General features: G+C 56.0%; 2 protein-coding genes across 3 annotated transcripts in view; both read left to right on the top strand.

The window, feature by feature from the left end:
- CUNH15orf40 (chromosome unknown C15orf40 homolog) overlaps positions 1-4,493 on the top strand; it is a 43,996-nt gene extending 39,503 nt beyond the window's left edge. Inside the window, exon 4 of the mRNA XM_045067287.1 lies at positions 4,197-4,493. Within this exon, the coding sequence (XP_044923222.1) occupies positions 4,197-4,478 (282 nt within the window). The 3' untranslated portion in view covers positions 4,479-4,493. The remainder of the gene's footprint in view (positions 1-4,196) is intronic.
- A 2,204-nt stretch (positions 4,494-6,697) lies between these two features.
- Positions 6,698-20,539, top strand: part of HOMER2 (homer scaffold protein 2) — an 82,729-nt gene continuing 68,887 nt past the window's right edge. Inside the window, exon 1 of one of the 2 annotated variants that reach the window (XM_004763668.3) lies at positions 6,698-6,872. In XM_004763668.3, coding sequence (XP_004763725.1) covers positions 6,739-6,872 — 134 coding nt within the window. In that variant the 5' untranslated portion in view covers positions 6,698-6,738. Of the gene's footprint in view, positions 6,873-8,722; positions 8,919-20,539 lie in introns of those variants that run through there. The other variant, XM_045067245.1, reaches the window with a different exon arrangement.

Genomic DNA, 20,539 nt, shown 5'->3' on the forward strand with positions numbered 1-20,539 from the left:
GTTTTCTAGTAAAGAGTTACTTCTATTTTTTTTTTTTTAATTTAAGATATTTGATTCAACTAAATCTTGCTGAAGGGGATTGGTCCACATCTCCAACAGGTGGCCCCCTGGGTGCCGAGGGCCACTTTTCCACCCCCCCAGGCTCCCCTCCCTCACCTGGTGGTTGGGCCCTATGCCTTCCGCCCCACCTCCTCCCCGTCAGCACAGGGACGCTCCTCCTGGAGTCCTGTCTCGGGGCTGGCCCAGAGTCCCCTTCCACACGCCATCCCTGCTGTCTCCAACTGCCCACTGATCATCTCCTCTTGCTTGTCCCTCGGTATCCTGCATCTCAGCACGTCCAAAACTGCACCCAGCACTTCTCCTCTCTGCTCTGCGGCTGCCCCGCACCGCCCTCCCCGGGCTTCCCTGTACCCCGGAGAGGCATCACCATCTACCCCGTGTCTCCAGCTAGCAGCCTGCTTAACTCATCCTCCGTCCTGTTGAGTCGCCTCAGACGGGGCTCCGGAGCCTCCAAGCTGGTCTAGATGTGCAAGCAGGCACCTCTCTGTTCCGGGGCTGATGCCAGTCAGAGACAACTCTGCCCTGAACCCAGCCCCCCTCAGAAAGCGCAAGCAGGCTTTAGGATCACCTCCTTCTGTCCTGTGCTCAGAGGGGGCCCTGCACATCCTTGGCCCCACAGCTTCCTGGGGTTTCTTAATTCCCCTCTGCAGCCCTAAGTCTCAGCCAAGCCCAACTGATGAGCTAGAATATGTCCTTTTCCTCCCTTCCAGGCCCCAAACTCCTGGGGCTCTCGCCTCACCCCGTACCACTCTCTGGGCATCCCGAGGCTTGGAACGGTGGTTTGCGACCCTGGCTGCTCGTTGGGATGGGTTGGGGAGTTTACGGGCTGACGGCTGTCTGGGCACCACCCAGGCCAATAAAACCCCGCTGTCTGCAGGCGGGGCGCCGGTGCTGGCATTTTGTCAGGGCTCCCTAGCTGACTTCAATCTCTAGCCAAGGTTGAGAGCCACTGGTATGCAGCATGTCTTTCCACTCTTTCTTTCTGGGGGGAATCTCAGAATTAAGTGTTCTCCAGCTCCCCAGACTGGGTCTTTCAAGTTCTCCTCCAGGAATAGCTTAACTTGGAATGATTCTGTCATAGCTTTGACTTTCATCTAATGATTCACCCATCTCCTCTGTGCCCGTCCCCAGGAAACCAACAGAACCATGTGTTCATTGTGGGCATCTGTCCTCATAACCCCCTGCCCCGGCCCACATCGGTTTACTTTGATTGTCTCAGCCCTTGATTTTCCTGTGGGTGTCTGCTCCAGTCCTGACCCCAGTCCACAGTCCTCTGTGAGCAGCTGCCTCCGCACCTCACTTGGGGCTGCGCCTGACCCCCACTAAGCCCATCAGGGCATGTCGAGCCCCCAGGCAGGCCAGTCAGACACGGTGAGCCTCCATTCTGGGACCGCGGTTTGAATCGCCGGGGAATTCACTCATTTCTTGCTACATCTGGATGTGGGCCCATCGCTGGGCAGAGAGCCTGTCCACGAACAGAGCCCAGCAAGGAAGATGAAGCCAGGGACCCTGCCCTCGGAGATCGCTGTCCAGGGGGACTCACTTGCTGAAGCGTCCCAAAGGCCCAGTGGGGATGATCAGGTGCTAGCTCGGGGCTGCGTGGCAGCAAAACCCAGACCGCTCTGAGGTGCCTCGGTTGGCCGGGCTGCCCCTCTGGTCATTTCCAGTGTCGCCCGTCGTAGCTGAACTCTGGGTGGAGACGGCCAGGGCGGTTCGGCCTCGCCTCAAGTTTGTTGGACTGACCCCTTTCCAGCGTCACAAGAACTCCCGGCTCCCCGCTCTTAGTCCAGGCTCCTGTCCCTTCCTGGAGGCTGGTCAAGACACCTCTCCCTGCCCAGCCTTGGCTGAAAGCTGCCCTAACACCATGGTGCCCGCAGCCTCTGCCCCTCTAGGCCATTCTCCCTCCAGCTGCCAGAGGGTCTAAGATCCGAATCTGATCATGTTCAGGGTTTGTACTTTCTCCCCGTGGTCCTCAGAATCAAGTCCAACGTCTTCACGTGTCCCCGAGATTGTTTGGTGGGGTCTCACCTGACCTCTCATGCCTGGCCACTTCCTACCACCCACTACTGAGCCAACCACGGGGACAGTGCTCCCGTTCCCTGTGTGAGTCACTCCCTGGCCCTGGTCTGTTTGTAGGAAGTGGCTTTCTCCCCCATACATTCTTCACGACCCAGCTGGATGTCCCCTGTCTAAGCCAGGGAAAGTCAGTGTCTCATGGAATTTACTTGTACCTCAGTTAACTTTGCGTATTAGGTTGTTTGGAATAGGTGCTCAGTCAGGGTTAAATGAATTAATGAATGCTTTCAGAACCGCAGCAGGACAGACAGACTTAGGAAAGCCCTGGTTGGGAAAGTAGAGGGTCACAGGGACTGCTGGAAACTGGTGATGGCTCGCCTTCCTAAGGGCAGGTCCTGGGCCAGATTGGAAACAGAAGGGACTGGCGCTGGCGGTCCCGTATTCCTCTGGTGTCATCTTAAGATGACATCTTCTCTGACCCTCGGGTGCCCTGCAGAGGAATCTTGACACTATGCAGAGTTTGGGACTCAGATTTGCAGAGTGTCCCCAGGCGGGAAGTGCGTGAGCCGTTTCATACATTCTCAGAATCTTTAAGCTGACTCCACTAAGTTGTAGTATGTTGCTATATAAATAGTATTGGATCAGTATTCATTCGAATTTTCCCCTGGTTCCACCACAAAAGCCAGTAATAATAACGGTACTTATAGTGTGTCAGGAATGTACTGCTCCAGGGACTGAGCTAAGCACAGAAGGCTTGATCGGGAGGACCACGGGGAGCAAGCACGGTCCAGTGAGGTCCCTTGCCTGGCAGGCGAGCGGACAGAGAGGCTGGAAAGCTGGCTCCCATCACCGATGTTCATGGCACCGCCAGCGTGAGGCCCAGCTCTGACTCTGGTGTTGGTGCTTTTCCCCCTGTATTCCTTCTGCTGCCCCGTGAGCCGGATTTTCATGTTCTGTACGTCCGGCCCTTGGTCCCACACACTGATAGTTTCTGCCTAACCAGAGTCCTGACACAGTGAGAATGGAAACCTAGATTACCGTCCGAACTAAACTTCCTATCAAAACACAAACCCCGTCCCTCACCCGGTCCTGTGGACTCTACCCCCAGATGCAGGTCTGATCCGTAACCCACCTTCCTGCAGCCCCTCCCTTATCTTTTGTCTCCACGTCTTTACTCCTGCTCCCTTCTTACTTCTCCTCCCCGTAACCAGACTGGGCTTTGCAGAAGCTAAACTAGATCCTCGCGTCCCCTCCCCCCCGCCCCCCCCCCGCCCCACCGCTGCCAGCGAGCCCAGATCCTGAGCCAGGCCTCGGGCCCCTGGGTCCCCTCCCACCTCTTCTCGTGCCTCGTGAAACTCACCACATTCGAATCAGCCTGACTTTCCAGTTCCTCCAAACTTCCCGCTTCTCCCCCAGCCCAGTGCCTCTGTCCTGTCCTCCGCCCAGGACCTCTGGCTCCACACCATCCCCAGCCTGTCCCTCTTCAGGGGCCGTTCCTGCCCCCATCCTCAACCTAAATTAGAATTCTCCTCTTCACACAGATCACAGTTTATATGTTGTGTGATGATTTGACTCCTGTATTTCACGCGGTTTTATAATTCCGTGATGGAAGGATCGGGTCTCTTTTGCTGACAGCTTTGTCTCTGGTGCCCAGCACAACATCAGACACCCAGTAGGTGAAGAATATTTGCTGAAAGAATAAATATTTTTCCGTGTTACTCTATGGTCTTCCCAGATCTCATCTAGTAGCTGCGTAGCCCCTCATAGTTCTCCATTGAATTAAGGGCTTTCATGTGACGTTTGTTTCCTATGTCAAGAACTGACCTTGTAGGGTCAGAAGATAAAAAGTGTCTAAAGTCCCCGGATCAGCAGCATCAGAAATCTGAACACACTAATAATATCATCCGTGGACACGGTGAGCCTCATCTTGCTGTTGAGAGAAAAAAAAAACATGTATAGATTACAGGTTTCAAAATCAATGGAGTGGGTTGTGGGCAGCACCGCTTTTAAAAATAGAACAGAAGGGACGATGCTGAATGCTTTGCGGGTGAGAGGGTAAGCATTGTTCTGTGTGACTTTCCTATATATATATATGTAACTTTTGTTTCCATTCTGTACAGACAGGTATCCGCGGAGAATGCCGAAGCCGGGCCTGGGCTGTGGTGTCAGATGCGTTTCTCACCGCCAGTTGCCTGCAAAGCACAGATACAGGCGGCTGGCTTTGGGGGGTCTTGCACACCGTGTCAAGCCCCAGGCCTCACCAGGTGGGGTGCTGGCCCCGAGCTCCGCGGGCTCACCTTCCTGCCATGGCCGGGGCGAGGGGCCTGTGGGACTTGGCATATAGGACATCCCCAGGGCTACTTTCTTTTTCAATAAACTTGTTATTTCAGACCAGTTTTTGATATACAGAGAAGTGGGAACGATAAGGCTAGAGCTCCTGCACACCCCTCACTGCCCCCCCCCCCCGCCATCAGCGTCTTATGTGCCACTGGATGGCAGCGCGGGGAGCCTGCCCTAGCGCGTCGCTAGTCACTGAACTCCTGACTTTCTTTGGATCTTACCCGTTTGCCTTTTTCCTCTTCTAGCACCGAGTGGAGGATCTCGGATGCACTCAGGCCTCATGTCTCCTGGGTCTCCCCTGGCCTGTGGCGGTTTCTTGGTCTTTATTTCTTTTTCATGACCTTGATGGAGGAGTTGTGGTCAGGTATTTTGTAGAATGCTCCTGAACGTGGATTTGTCGGGTGTGTTTCTCGTGAGTCAACCGGGGTGATGGGTTTAGGGGAAAAAATCGTCACGCAGGTGAAGTACACGTCTTGTCACATCCTATTAGGGGCACGAGATGCCAACATGCTTCAGCACTGGTGACGTTAACCTTGATCGCTTGGTCAAGGGAGGTCTGCTGGGTTCCCCCACTGTGGTGTGGCCACGTTTCCCTCTCTGTTCTCTTATTCTTTCAAGGCAAATCACTAAGACACAACGGAGAGGAGGGGTGGGGTGTGTCACACGCTACCTCCCAGAATGGAGGATATTTGTGCATCTCATTTGGAAATCTTCTGTAGGGAAGATTTGCCTCTTCTCCACTTACTTAATAATTTATTATTTTTTAAAGACTTTATTTATTTGAGAGAGAGAGAGCGAGCACGTGCACACAGAAGGAGAGAGAGAGGGAGAAGCAGATTCCCTGCTGAGCAGAGAGCCCAATTCGGGACTCGATCCCAGGACCCAGAGATCATGACCTGAGCCACGTCACGTGTCCCGTTAATAATTTACTTACGCATGGACCGATGTCTGTTTGTTTCTTATTTTGCATCGTAATGCTAATCAGTATCATTTATCAGAATGCTCCCAGTGTTTCAGCTTTGGCCACTGCAAGCTCTTTCAGGGGCTCCTGGGTCCCCATCCTCGTGTCTGCTCGAGCAGGTCCTTACTTCCTGCTACACCAGCATGCTTTAGCTCACTTGTACTTACCCTGCCCCAGACTGAAACCGGCCATTTCTCCGGGAGCTGGTGTTGAGAGGCAGGAAGTGAGAGTCGTGGAATGCTGCTGTCTCAAGCACAGAGAGCGCACAGTGCTTTTCCACCAAGGCAGCTGGGGGTTGAGGGGGGTTGCAGGCCATACAGAGGAGGGGTGCATGGGAAGCTGCTCCCTGTTCCTCGGTTCCTCAGCTCTCTGCACCTGCAGCTCTCGGCTGAGCCCCACCACCCCACCCCCTCCCCAGTGGTCAGATCTGCCCTGGTCAGAGTGCGAAATGTTCCTTGGGCCGATTGTCTGTTCCTGGAGCTCCAGCTCTGGAAGCCTCTGCTACCCTCACAGAATGGCAGGAATGCCAAGTGCCTGAGTTTGTGCTGGTCGAGGTCTGGCTTCCCAGACTTCTGGGGGCATCTCTGCCCCCACCCAATCCCAGCTCTGGATCTAGGCAGACATCCCCTTTGACCTTCCAGAGGCCGATGTTTCAGAGTTGGCTTTCCCCAGCCCTGCTCTTGCTCGTGCTCCCTGGAGAAGACTGTGAGTGCACCCTCGCTGTCAGCTTTCTCCTCCAGACCCGCCCCTCCTTTCCAAGGCTCACACCTCTGCCTGGGGCTGGACCCTGTGCTCTCCCGCACTCCTCTGGGCAGGACCTCCCTCTCCCCACCCGCATCTTCAGTCTGTGCCCCCAGTGGCTCCTCTTGCCCAGTCTAAAAGGATACCCAGGCCTCCTGGCCCTGCCGCAGCCTCCAGCCAGCACAGCCTCCCTCCTCTTCACCTCGGGCCTCTTGAAAGAGGAGACTCGGCCCATTCTTTTCCTTGACAACTGGGCCACACAGAGCATGCTGCTGGGAGATGTTTCACACAAAAAAGGGGTGACAGCTGGTTTGGAGGGAGCAGCAGGCCCAGATAGGAACTCCCAGTGGCCCCCCTCGGGGAGATCCCACGGTGACCAAGTGCTGCTGGGAGGACCCACCTGAGGCTCTGGCTTGTCTGGGAGCCACCCAGGAGGCAGCCCCCACTCTGGGCCTGGAGCTGGGGTTGGAAGGAGAGAAGGGAAACCTCTCCCCACAGGTCCTCCAGAGTTGGTGCAGACGAGGGGCAGCTGTTTCCAAATCTTGTCTGCTCCATGCTTTTCCTTTTTATCCTCACCCTGTAGGGAAGGCCTTTGTCCAGAGGGACCAGGCACTTAACTCATGGAGTTAAGCCTTCCATGTCGAGCCTTCCGTGGGCTCCTACCTCCAGCATCGCCCTGCTTCCCACTGACTGTGGGAAACAGCCCGAGTGAGTCACCAACTCCACCTGTTGTGCCTGGCTGCGCCCTCCCGAGGTAAGTGGGTGCGCCCTCCCGTCAGTGGAACAAAAAGCTATTCCTGTTCAGGATCCGGGAGGCTGCTCAGCCCCGCCGCAGGGCGAATCTGTGTGCTGATACCCCCCGCCAGCTGAGCTGGCCTCTCCATTATTTTCCTCTGCTGACTTCTGCCTTCCACACTGCCCAGGACAGCCCTCACCCCCACCCCAACCCCTGGTCTTCGGAATTCAGCCGCTGATAGATGCAGCTCCTCCAGGACCAAGTACTGAACAGACTCCGAACAGACTCACTTGTGCTTACAGACGCCGGCCAGTTCTGTCTGTCTGGGGCCTGGCTTATGCCAGTTCATTCATTCAACAGGTGTTTGTGGAGGACGTGCAGGCATAGCTTTATGCACCGGAGAGACAATGATGAACAAAAAGAGATGGCTCCACAGAGTTTGCAAATGGGCCCGGGAGATAGATATTACACTGGTAGCTTCACAGATACCTAGTGCAATATGGGCGTTCACAGTTTGTCTAAGGCATTAATTAAAGGTTCCACAGGAAGGGAGAGTTTAACTGCGATCTGAAGAGTGAGTAGGAATTGACTAGGAGTGACACAGACATGAGGGAAGAAGATCTTCCCAAAGGGTGAGAATAGCATGTGCCAAGGTCCTGGGGTTGGAAGGGGGATGGTCAGTTGGCTAAGGGCAAGAAGAAGAGAAGGAGAGAAAAAAGGCCGGAGAGGGTAGTGGAGGCACCATGGGGCAGGATCTTGAGGCATGTTTAGTATCTTGGTCTTTATCCTGAGGACAGTGGGAAGGAACTCCCTGAAGGATTTTAAGAAGAGTGACATGATTAGATTTAGTTGAGATAATTACTGACCACAGTGTGAAGTAAGGGTGGGTGCCCCCCACCCTCACCCAGGAGACCTTGGTGGTTAGCGTAAACTTGTGGTCCCAGAAGAGATTAGGGGAGGTTTGAGATGGTGGCCCTACTTCTTATGCTTCTTCCTTTACTTTTTCTTTTTTTTTTTTTTAAACTGTCCTGAAATGGCAGGTTTATGTGGGCAGTGTGTTCTCAGCAGATGATCTGATGGGAGGCCCTCAGGGGCACAAGGTTAGCTTAGTCCCGGTGCCAGCCTTTGGTAGGGAATCGGAACATGATGTGTGGACAAGGGATTCAGGGACTGCTCTTCAAGTGTTTGTTGCCATCTCAATTTCCCTCGCTCTAAGAATAAAACCAAGCTTAATTAAGCCTCCTTAAAAGCTGTTAGGCTCTCACTGGGAGCCCAGCCCCATCTTCACCCGGGAGGAGCCCAGAGCACCCGCTGCAGGTGCAGGACCTCCTGCCACGTTGGCTTCCCGGATTTCATGGCGGCGGGCACCGGGAGCCACGGAGCCGGGGAATGGACAGCAGAATGAAGGGCTCCGAGGAGGGGCGTGACCGTGCCCATCTCAGATTCTGGAGACCCGAGCTCGGGTCTGAAAATGTGACCTGGGGCAATTCACTGCCCCCCGCCGGAGCCTCAGTTCCCTCCCCTGCAATCTTGGGTGGCCCCAAAGTCCCTCCAGCTGCGAGGGCGACTCTCGGTCCCGCAGGCGGGGTGCCCGCCGGGAGGTACAGCGCCAAGCCCCCCGGGGCGGGCCACGCTGCCTGCGGGAGAAGGGGGCTGCGCGGAAGGCGGGCGGGGAGCGCGCGGCGGCGCGCGGGAACGGTCCCCGCGCGGCCGCGCCCCCCGCCCCTGGCCCGGCGCCGCGGCCCCGGCCCCGAGGTTACGTAAGGAGCCGGCGTGGGGAGCGGGGCGGGGCGGGGCGGGGCCGGAGCGCGGCCGCCCAGCCCCCGCCCAGCCCCCGCCCAGCCCCCGCCCACCCCCACCGGCCCAGCCCCCTCCCGCCCGCGCCTGGTGGCGGCGGCAGCTTCATCGGCAGCCGCGCAGCCCCGCGGAATGGAGCGGCGCCGGGGCTGAGCCGGGCGCGCACGGGCCGCCGCATGTGCCGCGCGGGGAGCGGCTGCGGAGCGCGCGGGGAGCGAGCGCCAGAGGGCCCGTCGGAGCGGTCGCCGGAGCAGCGCCGGAGATGGGGTGAGTGAGCCGGCGCCCGCCGGAGGGGCCGCCACGCGTGCCCGGCTCGGAGCCCCCGGGGGGCCGGCGCCCCCTGCCCGCGCGCGCCTCCTCCCCCCACCGGGACCCGGGGGCCGGCTCCTGCCAGCCGGGGGCCCGCCGACCCCGCGCCCTCCGCCCCGACCTCCCCCCCTCCCCGCGGGGGCAGCCCGGCCTGGGCGCGGACTTTCGGCCCCGCGCGCGTGGCCCTCCGCCTCCGAGCCGGCCCCGGGCGCGCGGCAGCGGCGGGGACGGCGGTCCCGGGCGCGACCGACTCCCGGGCCTGTGTTGGGGAGTGCGAGCAGCAGTTAGTCGTCCTCCAGGACGGGGTGTGTTGCCCGCGGATGGAAATGGAAGTTTTCCTGCGGAGGGAACGGGCGAAATCATCCCGACCCCCCTCCCCGAGCGCAGGAATAGTGGACTTTGCTTGGAGACGGAGGAGGGTGAGGAAGTCTGGAAGGAGCCGGAGGGAGGCTCCGGTCCTCGACACAGCGGAGTAAGGTGCTCAGGGGAGAAGTTGAAATACTCTGTCCGAGTGACTAATGCTTGTGCGTACGGAAAGTAATTCAAAAGGCAGGACTGATTCCCCCTTGGCGTCTCCGCGAGCAGCAGGCGCCGTGAGTCAGGGAGTCGCTGTGCCGACACCACGGTCTCCTGACACCTGCTCACCGAGAGCAGCGGCGAGGTGCGCCCGCCCTATTCCGGGCGCAGCTGTTCTGCCCATTTTACAGATGAGCAAACTGATGCCTTAAGTGGTTCGGTGACTGTCCCCAGGTTGGACAGCTGGTGAGTGTGTGTAGAAAGACATTTCGTGCATCTGCAGAGGGGAAGCCGCAGCCTGACAGCGGCCACCGCGGTGGTGGGCATGTGGTGAGTTCCTGAATCTCTGTGTCCCCTGCTGCTGTGCTCAGTGCCCTTCAGACGGCCCTTATCACTTTTGCTGGGTGGGTTTAGAGAGCGTGCTTTTCTGTATGGGGTTGGGGAGGAGTGGAAAGGGGCGCGACTGTCCTGGAGGCCTGGCTCCCACCGGTCAGTGGCTCTGTGGCACCTCACTCCAGGGAAGTTTCTGGAGTCCTCTTACCCAGTGAACCTTATCTGTGGGGTCCGCAGGGTGTCAGAAGGAACCAGAGGCAGGCGGAGAGGAATTTTGATGAAAGGCAGTGGGAGGGCTCCAGACCCCCATGAACAGGACAGTGGGGAGAGAAAGGGACCGAGAGATTTGCTTAAGACATCGGTGCCAGTCCAGGAGATGTCACACGTAGAGAAACTGTGGGTGCATATACCAGAGGCACACTGGTGGGGAAGCAAGTTTTCCGTAACGTTTTCAGTGACCTCTTGGTAGACTATGAAAGAGCTGCTCTTTGTGCAGTGGGGAAACTTTGAGGTTCTCAGATTTCATACTTTAAAAAAAAATATGTACGGGGGGAAGAGGGAGTTGGCAAATGTAGGTCTCAAGATGGAAGATAAAAGGGATCTGGTCATTTTAACTCCGTGTCCCTCCCCACAGACAGCCACAGAACCAACTCCGCACACTTGCGTGATCAAAAATATTGAAGCTCTGTGGTGGAGATCAAATAGTTCTGTGGAAATGAAAATGTTTATGCACAGAAGCTTGAAGAAAACAGCAGAAGGCAACTAGTTTGTGGAGCCTCCGGGAGGGCTGGCTTGGGGGTCGGGTTTAAGTGGGAGGTGGCTTCCCTGTACTTTTTTCATCACTCAGTGCATGTCTGTCCCTCGCTCCGCAGAGGTGAGGGCTGGTTCGTGACTCCTGCCTACTTCTGCCAGTCTCCATATATCCCTTCTTCTGTAACTTATGTGATACAAAGCACGGCTGAAAATGGGGTTGGAGCTGGGGCTGGATAAGCAGTTCAGACAGAGGAGGGTGGAGGGAGCCATTTTCACTGGAAATAGAACCAATGTCATGCTTTCTGAGAGTTGAGTGGGACGGGGAAAGAACAAAAGGGCAGCCAGTGCAGAATCTCACTGTGGTCCTCGGCCCTGTTATGGCTCGACTGTGCAGACGTGGCCAAGAATTAAGGGGAAAAAAAAAAATTCTGAGTTTACGTCTTCCCCACTTAAGATGCTTTTCCTCTGTCAGGCATTAACTGTTTCCGCTTCTCTTCTGTGAAGTGTTTTGCATTGAGCCTGTGATTTCCCCAGTAAGTTTGTGCTTTTTCTCCCCGAGGCTGCTGTTTTCTACCTTCTCTCCTGAGACCTGTCTCCTCTCCCCTCACACACCTTCACTGACAAAACAAGAGCCACCGACTGAGGAAAGCCTCATGTTCCTGCCCCCTGCAGTCCCACGGGTGGCTGCCCCTGGTGGCTTTCTTGCCCCCTGTCTCAGCAGCTGGCCAGGCCCTCCTGTTGTCTCCCGCCCGAGACCGTCCATCCCGTCCCCTCTCTGCCTGGTCAGGCCACCTCCCTCCCTCCCTCCAGGGTCTGTCTCATCCGTATACACACGGGCTTTGGTTCAGTGCTGTCCAGTAGACCTTTCCACACCGATGGGAATGTGCTCTGTCTGCAGGGCCGGATACAGCTGCCACTGGCCACATGGGACTGTTGAGCACTCAAAATGTGACTAGTGTGACCGAGGACCTGAATTCTTTTTTTTTTTTTTTTTAAGATTTTATTTATTTATTTGACAGACAGAGATCACAAGTAGGCAGAGAGGCAGGCGGAGATAGAGGAGGAAGCAGGCTCCCCATGGAACAGAGAGACGGATGTGGGGCTCGATCCCAGGACCCTGGGATCACGACCTGAGCAGAAGGCAGAGGCTTCAACCCACTGAGCCACCCAGGCGCCCTGGGACCTGAATTCTTAATTGAAGTTGAAATACCCCCATGCGTAGTGGCCGCCATCTAGGAGAGCCTAGCTGTAGCTTCTGTCTTCTCTCTCTTGCTTCTTTGTTCTCCTTCACCTGAAAACATCTCAGAAGATATGTCCCAGTCTCTCCATCGGCTTTCTTCTACCATGCGTTACCCCTCACACTCTGCAGTCGCACCCAGCGGCGGGATCCCTGGGGACCTGCCAGATCTCCGTCCTTGTGTTGGCCCCTTGGCCCTGTTCCTCACCAGTGGCCACTCCTTCCTGGAAGAGCTCCCCACCCCCACCCTCCCACCACCCTCCAGCTTCTGGCCTCCCTACTCCCCTGGTTTTCTGCTCACCTTTCTGATGGTTCCTCTTCGGTGTCCCTGCTGTGGCTTCTCTGACCTCTGAATGATGGGGCTGCTTCGGGACTGGACCCGCATCCTTTGTGCTGCTTCGGGACTGGACCCACGTCCAGTCTGCTGAAAGTGTTACCCACCGCACCCCTGCTGGTGACTCCCATGTTTTTATTTCCAACACAGCCCTTCTGGGCGCTTCCAACTCTTGTCCACGAGCGGAGCTCTTGATACCCCGTCCAGCTCTCCCGTTCCCTTCATCTTCTCCGTCTCAGTCAGGGGCCCCACCAGGCACCCACTTGCTAAGAGTAGTCCTTGCTTCTCCTCTCCCTCACCCTCCACATCTTCACTATCTGTGAGTCCCATGGTTCAACCACCAGCATGTTCTCTGGTGTCCCCCCGTCCTCATGAGCATAGCTCCCACTCTGGTCCTGGCCACTCTTGCCTTCTTCCTGGACCAACCTCCTAACCGGTCCCCCAGCTTCCACCCTGGGTATCTCCAGTCCATTCTCCACACGGGACCCCGAGTGGACTGGCTTTTAAAACTGCCGATCAGATCACATCACCCTCCTGCTTGAACACCCTTCAGCCGCAAGGGGCGGGCCTGTGCCTCATCCCCAGCTTCCTGGTCCCTCTGGCCGTACCTCACTGCCTTCTGCTCATGTGAGCCCCCTTTCTGCCCCTGCTCTGCCTGGGAATCTTTGAACTTGCTCTCCCCTCTGCAGAAACCCTCCTCCTTCTCACGCTTCCAATTCCAACATCAGGGTCACCTGCAGAGTCTCTCCTGAGCATGGCCGTTGCTTGCTAACGTGGCTACACCTTTTTGTCTGCATGAGCTCACCATGGCACACCTGCGATCACTTGGGCTTTGTGTACGTGTTTATAACCTGTCTTCCCCAATAGTATCCCACAAGGATCGAGTCTTCGCTTTTTCCCCAGTGTCTTTCAAAACCTAGTGCGGTGACCGGCACCTAGGAGGCCCCGAGGATTTCTTGACTGAGTTAATGCTTGACTGTGGCAGGTGGCCTTGCTTGGATGCTGGCCTGGAAGGTGTGATAATTTCTGGATTACCTTTTATATAGCTTGCTTAATTGAGGGTTGCAAGGGCCAAGAGAGAAAGAAATCACATTTGGGTGCAATTTTCTTTTAATGCTAAAGCAAGCCATTTAGCTTTTATTATGACTTGGGTTAATTCTCGGGCTGTCAGCTGTCACCCGAGTACTGGGGCTGTAGATTATCTTTTTACCCGCCTGCAAAGGTAACGGAGAAGCCGGCTTGCCTGCTGTTGTGACTTTTAGCTGATTCTGCTGGTGTTTACAAGCAGGATCTACTGTAGTTCTGTTTGGCTTCAGTTTACACACTCATTTATTTTGTCCAGCCAAGGTTATGTTGCGATGTGCGGCGGGCGCGGCCGTGGTCATCGGACACCTCGGGCCTCCTTTCGGTAATCTATCCTGGTTAGCCTTCTGTTGCTGTTCCTTTCTTCCCCTCTGACTTTCCATTCCTCCTGCAAAGTACAGGCTTTGCTCTGGGGTTCGTGTTGACTAGAACAGATACCGTCTCTCCGATACACTGAGGAGCTTGTCTTTCTTGGTCCTGCCTTGGGCTTCCAAAACTACTCCCTAAGGCTCATTCAGTCTGTCCATATGGAAGGCATTTGGAGGGTGCAGGACGAGCAGACCTGCTAGGTCATTCCTGTCCTTATGGGGTTTGTATTTTAGCCTCGGAGATAAGCCACAGAGAGAAGTAGCAGCTTTATGTAAGAGTTGAAACAAAATGTTGTCCTGCAAAGGGTGTTGGAGGCAATGCCAGCCTATCTGGGCACTTAGGACAGATGCGCCGGCTTGCTGGAGGGGGTGCCGGGGGGCTCATGATGTCGGCGGCCCTTAGTGCCCCCTTCTGTGCCGGAGCTGGGAAAAAAACGCAGTGTTTGGAATGGGGTAGACGCCAAATGGATACGTATGGCAGGAAGGAAGGAAGGAAGGGGAATGAGTGACTCCTCACTGGGTTGACTTTTGCTCTGGGGAGATGCCCTCATTCCTGTTGAAAACAGCCCCCAAACCCCTTACCCTTGAGAGCTTGACTACGGAGTCAAGGGCACCTTGGCTGCTCCCATACTGTCCCTTGCAGGCGGACTCAGGGCCCAGCGGGGGTTGGTTTCTGTCAAGTGCACGTTGTGATTTCTGTAAATCGTTGGTTTTCTTTTCTGTAGCGGCTCCTGGGGAACTTGGAGTTAAATGCGCGGTCACTCACAGCCCGTTTACCAGACCTTGTCCTTTAACTTTATTCCTTGCCCCATCGTTCGGCTCTTCCCTTGTCTGCCTTCCTCCTAGGAGGCTCATCTACGACTTCTTCTTCCTCTTCTTCTTCTTCTTCTTCTTTTTTTTTTTAACAACATGAAAATAGCTTTGCTTTTTTCTAATTATAAAAAAAGCTACATGCTCATACTAAAACACAACAGCATAAAGAAGGAAGTGAAAATTACCTGTCATCCCACGTCTCAGGCTTGACCCCCGCCAGCAGTCAGATGTCTGCCTCTGCAGACTTGTTCCTGTGTGTCTGCGTCTCTGCGTCTAGATGTAGGTCTACCTGGAACAAATGTATTTTTAACAAAATGGAATCATATCCTACATCTGTTTTGTAACATAAGTTTTGCAACTTAAAATACCTTGAGTGGACATCTTTTCATGCCAGGAACTATAAATAATACAGCAGCCTTTAAATCCACACCTACTTCTAAGTTGTCATTTTGCTAAATTTTATGCATCTTTGTAAATTTGTTTGAATGCCCTCTAAAGCAGGCAGGGTTTTCGGCGGGGGGGGGGGGGGAGACATTTTGACAATTCCTTAAAGCGAATCGGTTGCTCTAAATGAATTACCAAGGGAAAGAAATGGTAGAGAAACCAGCATCACAATTAAGCGGCGACTGTGTAATTTTGGGTGAGTCACTGCTCCTTAGTGAATCTTGGTAAGAACATCAAGGATTCATCGTTGTTGCTAAGGGTGGTTGGTGGACTAGGACCCAGCTGCTCAAATTCTTTCTGCTTGTTTGGAAATATCAGGACAGAGTGATTCTCCTTTCAGACCTGGACTAGAAGGTTCTCTGCGAGCCGAAAGCACCCGTACTCACCCCTGAGGGCCTCTTTGGCTTCAAAGCCCTTTGCCTGGGGGGCACCACAACCCCTCCTTCCGAGAATTCCCTTGGCAAGAAGGTTGACAGGGACATACATAGGGAAAGGACATTATAGTCCCTGATTTTGTTGTAAGGCAATTAAAACACACTCAAAACCTGGATAAATCCTGTAACCTGTCACCTCAGCCAGCACCCACATTTAAGACCTTTGGAAAAAGACTTCCCTTCGGTCAAAGGAACGGGGATGGGAAGCACTTGAAAAGAAAATCTTTACTCCACCTTTCTTAAAAAAGCAGTGAGCAGGAGACCCCTATGATACTGTATGTCAATTAGGCTTTAATAATCTAACAGTGTAAAAAAAAAAAAAAAAAAGGTAAACAGCAGTCCCAAAGCAGATTTACAATAGAGAAAAAGCATTTTTCAGAAGATTAGAACTCTCAGGTGCCAAGTCCTGACCTTCTAGATTTTGAGTGAGACTCCCCTCCACCCCCGGCCCCTACTGCGTGTCTGTATTTCTTGATGGGGTGCAGTGTTTCTGGGTTCGGAGGTGAGCCCCGGCATCGGGGGGCCGGTTTCCAAGTGGGGTGTGCCTGCGTGGGATGTGGCAGGTTGGGAGCCCTCGCTAAACCACCCGAAGTTTCCAGCAGTTCTGCCGCCGGGCGCCGTTCGTCATATGGTATCGTTCGGGGAGAATTTATTTAAATTATATTTCAAATTAGCTTGTTAGAATAAAAATATGCTTGTGGGGAACACATTTAGACATTTGTCAACGACTAGAGAGATTAAAGGGGGGGAGAAAAGCATTTTTATTCACAAGCCCAGCTGATAGTCCCGTGGTTATTGCTCCAGGGGCCGGGGACGGTGGCATCACCCCCAGCCCGGGCTGTCAGCCCGAGAGGTGTGCAGGCCAAGCCGCGGGGTGCAGGTGTCTCCCGCCCACTCGGAGTCCCGGGGCCCCAGTGAGGGAGGGGCTCTGGCAGGCCTCGCCCTGGGGAGGTCCCAAGTCAGGGCGGCTGAGGCTCTTTGTCCCCTGGCCCCGGGGGGGGGGGGGTACTCCCATCTGTGGGTTATTGGGTCGGGGGTATCCGCGGGGACCCAATTAGAGGGGAAGAGCGCAGACGCTGCTGTCTGGCCAGTGGATTCCTTCTGGGACCTTTAATTGGGATTCATGGAGGAGGGGAGGAGACCTGCTTTGCCTCCTGTTGCTCTGGGGGAGGAGGGCCCGGGAGGTGCTCATGGGGAGGAGGAATGGAGCCTGTTCTGGAAGGCTCCAGAGAGCTGGAGGAGGAGCTCCCCGAGAGCTGGCTTCGAGGGACAGCTCCTTGCCGCCTCCGGGTGACCAAGGACAGAACTCTCACCCAGTGGCTCCCCTCGGGTCACACAGGGCCACCTGTCAGGGGGACCAGGAGGACGGTGAAGTAAAGTGCAAACCCAGCGCCCGAGGCTGTGTGCTTGAAGGGGTCACTTTCTCTCAGAGGTCGCTGTCCTCTGTACCTGCACAGTGAGGTGACTGAGCGGGGGTGGGGGGGGCGGGTGTGAGGTGTTGAGCTTGGTGCCTGGCCCCTAAGTCCCCAACGCCTGGTGGCCAGCTTTATCAGCCTGGCCGTCGTTCCTGCGCTGGGTGGGGTTCGGCGGGTGAGCCCTGAGGAACCTTCTGGAATATGTGGTCAGGGATGCACCATCCCTCATCTTGGATCCTCTTGTGCACACCCCTACCCCCACAACCGTGGCTGCTCCCAGCCCCAAGCAGTGCCAGAGGCGGCTCCCTGTCACCGGGCCGGACAACATGAAATCTGCCCTCGGAGGCCTTGCTCACCGCACGAGAGCGCTCGGGGGCGCAGGAGCAGGACGGTCACGGGCCGGGGGACGGGGAAGCTCAGGAGAGCCCACCCACGTACGCCAGCCAGAAAGCCAGTCTGCTGACCAGTTGCTTTCGAGGGGAGGAGAAAATGAGGGGTTTCTCCCCATTCTGGGCCTCAGACTAAGGATTTGTGCTGCTGGTTGGAGAACCCTTGGCTTGCTTAATCCTACATTCCCTCCTTCATCCAGGAGACCATCCGTGTGTGGCTCCCTGAGGCTTCTAGTCCAGGGGGGATGGTGGTCACACCGGACGGACTTTACCTCATGGATCAGCCCCGGGGAATACGGGGCCAGGGGCCATGTAGACTATGAACCAGTGTTGTTCAGGGCCCTGCATTTCATGGCCCTCACCCGCTCCCAGGGGTCCCAACTCCTTTCTCATCACCCCTCATCTCTTCGTCAGCTCCTGTACCTTTCTGGAGCCTCTGCCCAGTGACCACCGCCTGGCTGTTGAGCGCCACCTCTGGGCCAGGCAGCAGGGAGATAGAGGTTGTCGAACTGGCTCCCCGCCCTCCTGCGGGAGAATGGTGGTGAGCAGGTCAGGAGGGGCCTGGCCCCGGTGTTGTAATAGAAACAAGACTGAAGTGCTTTCTTCCAGAAAAGGTGTGAGAAGACTTCTTGAAGGAGGTGACCTTCAAACTGGGTTTTGAAGGATGCATAGGAGTTTCCCAGGCAGATGAGGAGGAGCTTGGGCAGGGTGGGTGCGAGATATTGAGACACAGAGCTCTGCCCGGGCCCACGGGAAGTGTTTGAGCACGGAGCTTGAGCATGAGATCCTGGACTCGGTCCTGGCTTCCCATTCACCTGCTGTGTGACTGGGAGGGAGACGCTGACCTCCTCTGAACCTCATTGTCTTCATCTGTGAACTGGGAGAAGTAACAGTACTGATGTCACAGGGTCATCATGAGGAGCCGAGGAAAGGGGCATATTTTGATGTGCCTTAGCTGGGAGCAGTGGAGGCCAGGGTGAGGGAGGGGTGCACAGTCAATTCAGGAGTGCAGAAGGTCGGGAAGGTATAGGCCTCTGCGCCATGGTGCTGGGACTTAGTCCTGGGAGTGGCAGGGAGCCCGCCAGAGTTGAGGCGGGACAGAGGGGAGCAGGAGAGGACCGGGTGGGAGGCGGAGGCGTGCTGTTCCCCCGGGGGTTTGGACTTCAGTCTGCAGGCCAGGAGGGAACATTTTGAGCTTGAAGATGAGAATAATACTGGAAGCAAGGACGTTGTTCCGCGGACCATGCCGGGAGCAGAGGGGCGGAGAGGGGAGAGAAGACCCAGCACGGGTGTACGTGGTGTGAACCTCGCCCAGTTCTGTAAGGGATCCGAGGAAGCCTCTGGGAATACTGGAAATACCAGGAAATGGACCGTATATGTCCAGCATCTTGCTGGGGCCTCCTACCTGCTGGGAGGGCTGCAGAGTCTTTCCTAAAACATCCCTAATTTGGGACACAACTGGAGCCATCACCTCAGGAGACATTAGCGGGCTGGTGTTACTGCGTCTGTATCTCACTTCATCTCGCAGCCCCCACTCTCATGGCTGGGGAAGCTGGCCCTGGGGAGAGTCCGTGATCTGCACAGACCCCCACAGGGAGGGACAGAGCTTGGGACTCCGGCTTAAGTCTGTTTGGGAGCAAAGCCCATGTTCTTCAGATATACTTCCTGGGGCCACATCCCCTGTGCCAGTCACAAGGCCAGGGGACCCACAGCTCTTGCTTGCTGGGATGAGGGACGGGAAGAAGCCGGGGGGCCAGCTGTTGAGATGTTTCTTGACTGTGTGGCTGGTGCCATTGGCTGAGGTTAGGATCATAAGGGGAGGTGTAGTTTTTTGGGGGGGGACAGTTGGGAGACCTTAGTTTTGGGTGGATATGGTGAATTTCTGTCTGGGGTGGATCTTGCATGGGGTGGCTTCTGTAGGTGGAAATTCGGCTCTGGCACTCAGCAGTCAGGAGAGAGCTAGAGGAACGGATTTGGGAGCTGTCTCCTCTGGAGTCCGTCTCCCAAGGAGAGGACAGGTCCAGAAGATGACAGTATAGTTCTGGATGACAGTTGAAGGGATTGAGAAGAAGCCAGTGGAAGAGACAGAGGCCAGAGGAGGGGAGGCAGAGAGCATGGCTGCTCCTAGAGCCAACGCCTCAGAAAGCTTGCAGAAACGTAGGGACCCAAGGTACATCCCAAGTACCACAGTGTGTGTGTGGGGTGGGGGTTGGGGCACGGGTGGATTCTAAGGGGAGCTCTAGTCCAGGGTAAAGCTCCAACCCGTTTAAGGCCTGTCAGGGAGCGGATACGTGGTGAGGAGGAGACAGTCTGGCTGAAGAGGAAGGCAAGCAGGGGGTAGGAAGGTTGACTTCACCTCATAAATTGAGCACGTCGGGAGCCGAGGGCAAAGGAAAGGAGGAGACTGAAGATACTAGAGAGAGGGAGAGGCCAGAGCCTCCAGAGGGGCTGGAGGGCAGTCCTCGGAGATGGACACCTGGTGGGGTGGCGTAGGGAGGGAGGTGTTCTGAGGCTGTGGCGGGAAGGGGCACAAGGAGCTCGGTGGGCGGGGCTTTTCCTTCTCAGCGTGAGCGGAGGACCGGGGTAAGTCAGGAAGAGAAACATGGTGCATCTGTTGTGGAGGTCGGGGCAGGGAGCTAGCCAGGGGCAGACACACCATGTGAGTCACCTCGATGGCCCAGCTAGAGCCCCAAGAGCAGGAGTCTGTGAGGGGCCAGTCGCCTCAGCTCAGAGGTGGCCAGCATGCCCAGCGGCCTGGGGCGGGAGCAGGCAGGCGGTTCCAGACCCTGACGGTGGGCGTGCAGAGAGGGAGTAGGCTGGACCCCGAGGGCTGTGCCCTCCGCAGCTCGGGGCCACTGTGCGGGAGGAGAGTGAGCCTGCTTCGTCCCCATCAGTCCTCTTTCTGCCCTCGCTCCTCCGAGGGTCAGTCATCGTTCTGTGTAATAACCCTTTCAGACCCTCCCTCAAAAGTGCATTAACATTCTTGCCAGCATGCCCTCTTTGAGTGATGAGATCTGCGAGTTTATTCATCTCTGTGAGAAGTGGATCTCCTTGCTCCACGGGAGCAGATCATCTCTGGGGGGGATGAACATTGCTGTGCTGATCTGCAGGGTGAGCTGGATGTCGGAGGGCAGGGGCGGGGCGGTGGTGGCTCACTGGGGCCCCCGCCCCTGTCGGGCTGAGCAGGAAGGTGGGCTGGTTGCTGCTGTACTTCACCCCCCCCCCCCACCACTCAGCCCCAGTCAGGGAGTCTCACGACGGCCCAAAGTCGAGCCGGCCAGAGAGACTGAGTCACAGCAAAGCCTTGTCTCTCTACAGGAGCCTAGTTCTTTAAGAAGGGGGAGGAGGAGAGGGGAACGTTGAGCATCACGCACACAAGAATATCCAGACTGCGTGTTCGTTCGTTCACAATGGTCTGGGAAGCCACTAGAGTTCGCCTGGGCGTTAGGACACTTGCTGT

Source organism: Mustela putorius, unplaced genomic scaffold, assembly GCF_011764305.1.
Source record: "Mustela putorius furo isolate JIRA1106 unplaced genomic scaffold, ASM1176430v1.1 tig00003875_pilon_pilon_pilon, whole genome shotgun sequence".
Lineage (NCBI taxonomy): Eukaryota > Metazoa > Chordata > Mammalia > Carnivora > Mustelidae > Mustela > Mustela putorius.